Below are 12,063 nucleotides of genomic sequence, written 5' to 3'. Positions count from 1 at the left end.
TCTCGCCAAACCATTCAGTCTAGACTTTAGAGGCAACGATTGTTGGTTGGAGAAGAGGACCATTCCCTTGCAGGCTCTATAAAGATGTCCATTTTCAACGATCGCTGAGTATTGACAACAGAGTCCACAATCAGTAGATTGTGAGGAAGGTGAATTCCCCTGTTATTCATTTCCTGTCAAATGTTGTAGACCATTGACGCTAGAGTTAATCGACAAATCCCAATCCTAGGGTTTTTTGGTTCTAGCATTTGCGTGTCCAAAATACAAATTTCTTCCAATTGTTTACTTATTGTATAAAACCTGTACTTTGTCTTGAATGAATCTCCAAATAGGGGAAACAAACTCGCAATGAAAGAAGAGGTTTCACTATGTTGCCCTGAAGAATTGTTTGAGGGTATCTCATTCAAATGCATGGTTGATGAGAATTCTACCATTCAGAGATCTTAAAATGCGCAAGCCAGGACAACCGAGTCAGGTGCATTTCTGGCTTCTTAATGACTACTCTATAGCAGTTCACAACTTGGTCCATTGTATCACAAACAGAGCACTTGTTTTAACTCAATTGCCCATTCATTTAATCCAAATACAGCTTTTAGGTAAACGAAATATACGTACAAATATATACATGTATCAAAATATATACCAGGCGATACCGGATAACCTTGTTGTTCCCATGCTGGTATCATGGAGAAGCCTAAACACCTATGGTTTTGTAAACATGTGGTGAGACTGAATTAGGGAATGAGATCATGACGACCAAGCCACCAAAATGTACTAGGAAGGGACGAAGGGACAGTAAAGCTGTTCTAAACCGTGTTCCACTTTCTCTTCTTCGCTTGAAAATCTGCTGGATCAAAAAAAACACTGCCCAAATCCTAGCAGCATGACAAGTTTTTGAGAAAAATGCCATACACGTTGCTCAAATGTCGCATTATAGACCCACGGTTATCGTCATTTGTTCTCTATTAGCACCTAAGCACATAACCATTGATCCAAAGTTGACAAAGAGAAGAAGAAACAAAGGAAGGAAGGATCTCACCACTACATTTGGGAGGCAAAATTTAACAAGAATTGTAGCGCTCATGATTAACTGCAAACAACAGATGAGAAATTGATAATTTAAATCTACCGACACTATTTATTGGTTACACGCGCAGCAATTAGACCATCATCTGCTAATAAACATGAAAGACACAGTCACTCGTGGTGCAACTTAATGTACAAAAGGTATGCTAGTTTAAGAATAATCCGGCCTGGTTAAACCCACTCCATCATTGAGAGTTGTCCCACGAGCAAAAATGCAATTCAGATAGCAGTGCCAGTAAAATTTTGTATCTACTTCTCACACTAGTTTCACCATAGAACACCAAAAATATAAGTTGACTTCGATGGAACTACTGTAGAGATGACAACGCCAGTGAAACGTTTCGAGATATTCGATCATGTATTGGCTCCTGCATGGAGAAACCAATATTATATCACCAATAATCATATAATGATGGGGTATCTCATGCAAAGTTTACCTTCGACATTGGTATCTCAAATTTTGATTTTGTAATCGTCTCAAACAAGAAAATGTATCTGCCATCAAAGGGGAATATCAGTGCCAATAAAGAATGAATGAGCTATCTGCTATACCTGAATGCAAATGGTACAAAACTTCAATAGAATTTCAATAAGTTTAAACAAACAAGGCCAAAATCAGAGGGAAAAAATTGCTTTTCAGGACATGCTGAATCAAGAGTGGTCGGACCTGGCGTGATGGTCAAGTGCTCATACACCCCTTGCAATGGTGCCGGGTTCAAGTCCTGGAGTCAGCCTCTCCAGAAATAGGGGTAAGGCTGCCTACCATCTACATCTCCCAAACCCTACTTGACATGGAAGCCTTGTGCACTAGGTACGAACAAACTTTTTTTTTAGGACATGCTAAATCAAGACAACCTTGAATAGCAATATTGAATAAAATAAGAACTCAGTTGAAACAATATAAGCACACGTGTGCAGACACACAAGCTTAAGGGAAACTGGCATATCAGATTTGCAAGCAAGAAGTATCACCTCTGAAAGACTTGAACTTCACTACCCAGATTAAATCAGCTAAAGGGATTCCTCATGAATAAAAGAGAGAATATCACTGTTACAAGAACAATTTTCCTCCAATCCACCATAAGGTAGAACCAAAAGAAAATCTACTTTTGTGGCATACAATACTCTTGATGGAAAATCTTCTCCACAAGGACAAAGTTCCCCTCTAAAACCACGTTTTTGCACTTCCTACTTATAATGTTGAAAAAAAAAAAAAAAAAAAAAGAAGTTCTGCATATCACAAAACTACAGTAGCATTATAATCAAGAACCCAAATTTCATTTTGGAGTGTCATTCCAATGGCTCAAAATAAAAAACATTTTGGAAATGCAATGCAAATGGCAGGAGAAGAAAAAATATAAGTGCATGGAAATACTTTAAGACAATGTAAACCCATCCTTCACTAATAAAAGTTTAAAAATCATAAAGCTATTTTTTCATGTAATATTGAAATATTTTCTTCAAACATAACACAATGACATAAAGGGAAGGACTATATAATGTACACAAAGTAAACATTTTGTAAGTTCAAGTAAAGTAAGAAGAAAGTAAAACAATTAGGAAATAAGCATTGCAGTTAATCTCCCCCTTTTTGGAAAAAATGGATATTAGCTTTTGCTGGTCAGTGTGATTGTTCTCACAACGATGCGAAGTATCAATCTTTTGCAATTTTCCACAATTGTTCGCAATAGAAACAACTCACATCCATGTCTGCTGTTTTGGTCTCGCTAACAAATGGACCTATTAGCCGTTTTGATGCAAATGAAAGGAAAATTCTACCCTTAATCATGATGGAACTATGGATTAACAAGATACAAAGTTACCAACAAACTCCAGCCCTTCCATAAATTTTTTATGCAGAGGAAAAGCAGTAGAAGCAGTAAAATGTTACAAGTAAACTCCAAATTGGATAAAATTATATTACTAATAAATTAATAATGATACTCTTTATATTAATATTAAATTTTATAATAGTGATTATGTTCTTGCTTGATTTTTAAATCTAGAAACAGAAGTACCCTAAAATTTTCAATGTACAAAAGCTTAACCAATCCTCTTATACTAACTTAAGAGAAAAAAAGTAATAAATACAGAATTTTTTATAAACTAATCATCCAAAATGATGTTGCAGAGTCATTTCTTCCATTTTAAGTGATGGGAGTTGAACAATCCATATCATTTATGAAAAATTTCAGCAAAGTAGCATTCGTTGTACAAAAGCTACTCAAATTAGGTCTGAAATATGATTCTTGAAAATTTTCTATAATATTTTGATTGCACTTCTGCTTGGGGACTACCTAGACACAAAGGTCTATTGACTCTATTCTCTCTCGTTCTTGCTGCTGTTTCATATTTAGGCACCAAGTCAATTCTGCATTACATACATAGTATCTTCACATCTGGCCGAGAGAAAAGAACAAGTGAAACAATATAGGGAGCAAGATGTTTCAAAAAATCTATCATAAAAAGCAGTTAGCAAACTTATCAAAACTAAATAAAATAAAAGAAAAGGTTAGTGGGGCCGTTGCAAAGACTAAGACATTTTGTTTTGGTAGGTAAGTCATGCACGCGTGCACATTTGTCTCATTGGGGACTCAAATCCCCAGGATTCCATTTGAAAGGAAGAGAGGATACCACTTGGGCTAAGCCCTTGGTGATGAGACAAAGACATTTGCTCAATGGTTGGCTTTGAAATCTTATTTGTTGAGAGCGAGAGAGGGGTTCAGTGTTATTGCACTATCAAACTTGCAAAACAGATTCGGCCTTTCATTCTACTAATAGTTAATTCACTTAGATGTACAGTACAACCTCTTAAAATTTTATTTTTTTCTCCTTTGGTTTAGTCATCTTTAATGAAAACCATGAGAAAAAAGAAGCCCTAACAACATTTCAAACTTGGAGGAAAAAGCTGAACAGTCTATAATTGAAAAATGCACCCTTGTGTGTTACACACACGTGTCTTATAACTTTATAAGAGGGAGCATCATTGAATTATAAGGTACTTTTATTCACCATGGCATGTTAATGTCGAACAAAATGCTGGCTAAAATATCTCAAAAAGATCAAAGACCAAGACCGAGACCAATTAAAAGGAATCACAATTGCAAAGAGAAAATAGGCAAGACCAAATGAGGAGAAAATAAAATCTGATGGGGCTGCTCTAACTTCAAACATGAACCATAGATAATATGGTTGGAAGTATGAACATTATAGAGTAATACTTCGAGGAGATATCATAGAAGTATAAAGGTAATGAATGGAAAAAATTAGGGAAATGAAGCATTAGCACAAAGGCCATCGACCATAGATTTTTACCATCTTACTCCATTTCTATGAAAACATTAGTATGACCTTACTAAATAGAAAAATGACATGGAAGACATACCGCCAAGCCAGTTCAGAAACAAGTTCTTCAGGAGCATCAGGGAGGACCTATACATTGCATTTTCATGTAAGATTTGAAGTAGACTATGAGATGAAGAAATACCAACAGAAAACACAATTGAAGAATTTGTTTACCTCATCTTCATAAGGATTGCAATGATCTTTGAACCACAACCTCAAAAATTCCTAGAAAGATTTCAATTATTTAGGAAGTCAGCAAATTCCCAATTCTCCGTTAGGCATGTCAAGAATTCTATATTTAAAAAATGGAACAGTTGGAAGATAACACAAGAATGCATCCACACGACCATAAAGAAGAAAAGCAACATTCTCATCTAAGGTTGCCACCCACACCTTTTGAGGCATTAGCACAAAATGAATGCATTAACATACATGCAAAAGAGATAACAAGCAAAAATCAACAGAATATTAATGAACCTTATCAACATTTTCAGGTTCAAGACCATTCTGAAAGCATTCCTCATAAGAACGGCCAATCCAATATCTGCTCGAGTCAGGTGTATGCACCTAAATTTGACAGACAGGAAGTCAATCTCATCATGATACTGCTAGTATATGCGCTCACATACATCCATGAGGGAGAAGGAGGACAGAGAGAGAGAGAGAGAGAGAGATGTGATGCAGGCCTGATTCAGTGATATGAAACTAACCTCATCAAGCAAGAGCACTGTACCATCACTTCCTTTTCCAAATTCATACTTTGTGTCCACTAATATCAAGCCATGCTCCAAAGCCACACGCTGCAATTTCAATTACATAGCAAAGCTAGTTAAATTGGCCAATCTAAGAGATGTTATCTACCAACCTTAACTGTAAGGCACAATAAAAATAAATAAGTTCTTGATTCTGGGGCTATTAATATGTAACAGGTACAGTAGGCAACGTTAGAAATCAAAATTAGTTAACAGTAGAAGCCCCTTGACAAGTGATAACTAAAACGTAACAAGTCAACTATTCAAACTTAGGGTTCTGAAAAATAAAGGCATACAGCACAAGAAAATGGTTCAATCATTATTAATAGTGAAAGGGGATTGATAATGAAGATGGCACACAGCAACAAATGTATTAACAGAAGAAATTAGGTGATATTCTTCTAAGTTACCTATTCTTAACTGGGTGTTATTGACACACACACACACACACACACACACACAAGCATAAAAATTAAAAAATTAATAAAAAGAAAAAAAAAACTACGTAAAACTGAAAATAGGATGGAGACCAAGAGTAGCAATTCATAAAATAAAAGAAAAAACCAATAATGGAACACATTTTCTCAATCAACATTGATTGCGATGGACGCTTATTGATGCAGCTGATGCACAGCATCCAACTTAGTTTGCACAACTTGCTTATATTAGCTATTTAGCTTTTAAAAAATTAATAGCAATACAGCTACATCATGTTCTTGCTAAAAAAATAACAATTAATAAAACAATTAACCCGTTTTTCTTAAATTTTATTACTGTGATTCCTCCTTGTACACATACACTTAAAACATAACCATGTATGAAGGTCAGAGATCATGTGCAAGCATACTCTAATAGCCAAGTTCATGAGTCTAGTTTATGGTGAATTTCCCGTTAGATATTCCATATACATATTGAAATAAAAAGGCTATAATAACATCATAGCATATAAATAGTTGCAGGACATCAGTTTGTACAGTGTGTAATGATACATATAGCTTTGAAAAATCTAAGCAAACAAGAAAAACTTGGGCTTTGCCTTATTATTTTTGGCATTCTCACTTTGTCCTCTTTTTTTCCAAATGTTTTTTTTTTTCTTTCTTTTTTTAATAAGATACTACCATATGAATGGCTCATTAAATTTGGATTGACGGTAGTAATAAAAGCTATAAAATAAACTTCTCGATATTGATCGATGTACTCCGAATATAATTTCCCAAGATTAGTCACCTGCCCATACTCGAATAAGCTTAATGCTTTTGTACTTGCTTCGTTGTAATCAGCCTGAGTCATCAACCCGTGTTTAACTATCTGAAAAGACAAATAATTCATAAGAAAGTCATTCGGTCAAGTAGATGAAATAAGGTCAAAACAAAGAGTATCTAAAATTAGTTTAAATTACCTTAGATGTATCTGATTATAACTAAGGCATAAAAGAGATGAATTCTTCTCATCACTGAAACTTTACCCTATGAAATTATTGGGTTATGATTGCGGGTAGATAATTGGAAAAGGATAACACTATGAAGTAAGTATGCTCCAACTGACACCTAAGCGACTCAAAATAAATAAATAAATCTGCAACATCTAGCACTGCCCCTAAATAGAAAAGCTCTGAACTAGTATCTCTTACCCTTTTGTGGTTATTCATGTATTAATTTGGCTTACAAGTCCACGACTGAAGTGGAAAATTATAAGTTTGTACATTTGGATTGGGCGGAGTCTGTTCAAAGTAGCTGAGTTATAGGTAGAATATTACAGTTACTCCTACAAGAAATCCGAAGCTAATTTGTATGAACAACAAAACAGTGAAGAAATTAAGATATGAGGGGAATAGGGGTAAGGCATGAGGGGGAATTAATTTTCCAATACTGGTAAGATAGGTAGCTCATCCCATGAAATCTATCTAGTTGATCAATAATATCATAAGTCACTTGACTACTCTTTCAATAGGTAATGTATTTCTTCATCTTCTCTCATCGTTCAATTTTTCTTTATTATAATTCTCCTTATTTGCTTCCCTTTTGGGTAGAGAAACTAAAACTGTAATCCGATTAGCATCTTTTGGAAACATTAAAATTGAAAAGGTAGGATGGTCACACAGAACTAACTACTCAGCTACAACCTAGGGAAAAAAAAATTAGGACAAGCAAAGGAAAATTAGGACAAGCAAACCTCTTCTGGAGTGACAGGAACATCATGATCCGCAGCTTTAGTTGTTGGCGTGATAATATTTGCAGGTAACTTTTGGTTTTTCACCAAGCCTATTACATATTAATATAGACCATTAAATAGTGAAAAGATTTACAGAAAAAAATATACGAGATAATATATACATCAATTTCCAGCCATACCATCAGGGAGGACGTTGCCACAGTAACTTCGGATGCCTTTATTGTAGACAGTCCATAGTGATGTATCAGTACTTCCAGTCACATAACCTCTGACTACAAATAACCACCAAAATTAATACGCAGATCTTAATATGCTTCCACACTCCAATAAGGAGATCTATTTCACTATGCCACGTATGTAAAAGTAACAAGTTTTCTTTTTTCATTTAACACAAAATCAAATCAGCCAACAGGAACAATAAGTTGACACATCACAAGAAACTCGGAATACATGCATATTATATTAACCATCAAGAATTATTTATGAGTATTGAGTAACATCAGCCAAAATTATATCTTCCATAATAATTATAATCCCATTATTTTGCTGAACTATAACAAAATACATAAATGTGCCTGTAAAATGATAGACTGAGAAACATTGGAAGTACCTTCCTATAGCATTTTCTTCTTAAGGGATTTCACTACCAAATTCCTTTATTTTCTTGTATCATCTTGAATTAAGTTAAACAACGTATACAGTTAAGTGAATAAGTCCCCTGGCCTGTTCTAATGATGTGAGAACTGAAGAATCCTCTCTCTTTACCAAATTATAGAATTGAGACTTTTAGGAGAACCCAACGGCAATTGCAAGAGAAGGTACTAGCTCACTCAGTTATACCGTGCTAACGATGAATCAGGATCAAAATTGTTGCATAGATGAAATAGAGGAAAGATAATTTGGCAGTCTTTGAATTACTGCATATTTATGGGAATTGGGTAAGAGATAAATCCTGTCCAATATAAAAATGTGTGACATCTTCACTGATTGAGAAGTTTTTGAGAGGTTCGTTTTACTTTCCAGCTCTTTCGGTAGCTCATAGCCATCACCATGACACCCCAGCCTGATACAAACTTGAATAGTTTCAAACTCTTTTTTTTAAAAAAAAAAAAGGAGAAAATTAAAAGAACTTTTAAGAAAAAATAAATATAAAATAATTTAATTTTTTCTTCAAAAGCAATGGAATTTTTTTATTTTAAAAAAAAAAAAAAAAAAAAAAAACGCTTGAAATTTTGCAATAACTCATGCATGACCACATACAGACCCCACACTTCGCAAAAAAAATATCAACGATAATAATACAAGATTTGAACAAAAGGTCAAGTAATCAATAATTGTTCACTCCAGACATAAAGTACAAGTGAAAGACAAATTATCATATGGATTCAGTTTCACGCCAACCCATCTTCTGGAGCAAACAAATATGGACTACAGAGACATTGAAGTATTAAAAAATATATTAAGGTAGGTATAAAATCAACATTTCAATTTACTTTTGCAGCACTAATACAGTTTTCTCTGGATCAACATTAGAGTTCAACTAAAATTTCTAAAGGAAACAGAGAATATATTTCCATATTCTTAACAGGAACATTGATTAGGATATATCTGCAGAAAATGATAGAGATATATGTATGAGATGCTATTTCTTTCTAGCCACAACTCGCAAGTGAAATATTCCTTGGTGCAAATGGTAAACATTTTAATATAGTAAGGAAAATGATAACTTAAAAAATGAATACAGATGCAGTAACTCACCAACAAATTCAACAGGAAAGACCGAACATTTCTTTGCAATTGTAACATTCTTATCCGGGGTTGATACTACCGCATTTGGTGTAATATGCCGAGTTTTATTGAACCACCACGAACTTGTCTCATTGAGAACCTTTAAGAACACCCAATATCAAACCAAAAAATAAAAAAACAAAAATCCTCAGCTACCATATTAAATCTCAATCACAATGCTTATATATTAATCCCCTGTTCAATAAAAACAGTCCAGTATTTAACAAAGGTGTCTCTAGTTTGCTGATGATTTCTGATAATTACCTGCCCTTTAAATGGAATTGAAGCAAGAATCCTATCAAATGCGCTCTGCCGATCTGTTGTAACCAAAACAAGATAATCCCCACCATCATATATATCTCTGACCTTCAAAACCAATCCAGTGGTCAATTTTCATCCAAAATAATAACCCACTATTTTGTTTCCGACAAAATACATGAAGATTAACTCAAATTAATTCTTTTAAAAAAATAATAATTTTTCTTATTGAGCAAAGACAAAAAGAAATCTCATTTCAACCTCAAAAAAAAATGGAGTCTTTTCTAGTTTATTTCATTAAAAACAAAAAACGTAAATCTCAATGTCTTAATTATTGCAATAAAAAAACAACAACAACATGCAAATTCATAGAAATGGAGGCTTTTCTAGTTTATTTTCATTAACAACAAAACACATAAATTTCAACGTCTTAATTATTGCAATAAAAATACAAATACATGCGAATTGATTAGGGTCAGCAGAGAAATTACCTTGCCTCTGGTTTTAGATTTGAGACCAGGGACCGTGAGATGAAGATTTGTTTCAGAGAGACAGTTAGACAGTGAGCTTCCGATAGCGTCGAGGACTTCGTCTCTGCGGTTACTGCTGGTTAAAGCTTCGAGTGAGAGTTGGTGTTGTTGATGATGATGCTGTTGTTGTTGGCTCGACATTGCTGACACAGAGATTGTGGGGAATTTCTTGAAAGATGTTATTTTTGTGGTTTTGAGAGATGAAGATGATGAGATTGGAGCGAAGAATTTGTTGATTGATGAGAAGTTAGTGTTGAGGGTTTTGGGAGGGTTTAAGCCACAGTGATGCGCCATTTGTTTCTCTCTCTAGATTTGGGGCTGGGGGAAGGAAGAGAAAAAAGAACCAGACAATATTTTGACAGTTTGGGATGCCGTGTCTTAACGCTAGGTCTTATTATAACGGCGTCGTCTTACTCTTAAATTTAAGTTGCTGATGTGGCGCTATGTCAATCGTACGATGGTAAGCTGCTGTTGCATAAATGTTATATCGTGGAAAATGCCTCTTAATATCAATCTAAGAAAATTTAGGTTTTCTTACTTATTTATTTATTTTTTTTCAAATAGAGCATTAAGAAAATTTTAAAAACTACACACCATTAAAATAATGTTATAATAACAAAATACCCATTAATATAAAGTTTATAAAATAATAGAATTTGCTTTGTCCAGTTTTATTATAACAGTTTTTTATTTTTTAATAACTGAAAATCAAGAATTTTATACAAAATTTATTTGGTTGATAGTTTTTGAAAAAAAAAAAAAAAAATTAAAAATTAATTAAAAAATATTTGATTTTAAAGTAGTTGTTTACATTTTTTTAAAAACAATTTTTTATTTTTTTAGTTAATGAAAATTGTTTTATAAGTGACAAACTAAGGAAATCTTTATTCAATCAACAAATTTGAAAATTTTGTTTGTTGAATCAATGTTAATAATTATAGTTTGAAAAATGTTTTATGTTCTGTTTGGTAAGAAATAATAAATAAAAAAATGAAAGAAGAGGGTGGATGAAAGATAAGAATGAAGAAACAAATTTATTTCGTTTAGTACATAGATGGTAAGGAGAGAAGATAAAAGATAATGCATGAGTCATCATTTATTTTTTATAATTATTTATCTCCCCAAATATAGACGTAATATACAAAGGAATATAAGAAGGAAAAAGGGTAAGGCTATTATAAATGTTTTTAAATTACAAAATTTTACTTATAAATATTTTTAAATTAACTAAACTTTTCTTATAATTAACACTTTTCCTTTTATTCACTCATAACAAACAAAATAAGGTATTATTTTATTATCTTCTCTTCCTTCCGTCCAACCAAAAAAGAATGACACGATCTATTTTCTAAAAATATTTCATTTATATTTTCTTGTCTTCCTTCCATCCAAATTTCTTCCATTTTTCCAAATGAAACATTCCTAAAAAATAATATTTTTAGCAAAAAATTTTGAGATACAGGCCATCATTTTCTTAATTATTACTGTACATGTTTTTGAGGGTAAAATTGTAATTTGAACCACTTTTAGACTTTCTTATTTACATATTTAGCAAATATGCTGAGCATATTCAACACTTAAAATTTAGACAAAATCAAACAAATTTGAAAATTATTAAATTGAATACTTAAAATATTACTTATTTTTAAGTTTTATAAAACAACATTTTAAACAAATAAAATTGCCGAATGATTTTTATTACTAATTAATGAGACAAAAAAAATTAAAAAATAGATCTTAACCGAAGCAGAGTCGAGAATCAAAACGAGAACAAAAGTGTGAGAGCAACATAATTAAATTAAGCCGTGAGACTTTAAGCAAAAGCACTCACGGAATGTAAAAATATTACACATCTATCGAGAAAGATCGTGTGATTTAAAGATATATATGGATAATTTTATTTTTTAATTTTCTTTTACTTGAAAATGTTGAATTTTCGTTTATTTTCGCTCTCTCATAGCATCATAGAAAAGAGACTTTATTCTCATAACAGCTTGTTGGACAGTAATTATTAATTATCGGAATTAAAAAAAAAAAAAAAATACCAATCGGTGCAATTATTGGCAACGTAACAACGTTACTCATTATATTGGCTAAAAGTTATATATATATATATTAAATAGACACGTCTG

The 12,063-nt window shown here is 32.8% G+C and overlaps 1 protein-coding gene across 1 annotated transcript; it reads right to left on the bottom strand.

Annotated features, from left to right (window-relative positions):
* Window positions 1–1,015: 1,015 nt before the first annotated feature.
* LOC132280141 (phosphoribosylaminoimidazole-succinocarboxamide synthase, chloroplastic) lies at window positions 1,016–10,283 on the bottom strand. The gene is made up of 12 exons (XM_059782270.1): window positions 9,893–10,283; window positions 9,408–9,509; window positions 9,114–9,243; window positions 7,535–7,627; window positions 7,356–7,444; window positions 6,411–6,491; window positions 5,142–5,231; window positions 4,909–4,998; window positions 4,606–4,656; window positions 4,472–4,518; window positions 1,524–1,581; window positions 1,016–1,454 (listed from the first exon to the last, which is right to left on the bottom strand). The coding sequence occupies exons 1-12, from the start codon at window positions 10,223–10,225 to the stop codon at window positions 1,395–1,397; spliced, it is 1,224 nt and encodes a 407-aa protein (XP_059638253.1). The 5' UTR covers window positions 10,226–10,283; the 3' UTR covers window positions 1,016–1,394.
* Window positions 10,284–12,063: the final 1,780 nt, after the last annotated feature.

Source organism: Cornus florida, unplaced genomic scaffold (assembly GCF_030987335.1).
Source record: "Cornus florida cultivar Cherokee Brave unplaced genomic scaffold, ASM3098733v1 CherokeeBrave_3.0.0_Hap2_Chr10, whole genome shotgun sequence".
Lineage (NCBI taxonomy): Eukaryota > Viridiplantae > Streptophyta > Magnoliopsida > Cornales > Cornaceae > Cornus > Cornus florida.
The sequence above is the reverse complement of the archived record's forward strand: the minus strand, read 5'-3'. Positions and strand labels throughout refer to the sequence as shown.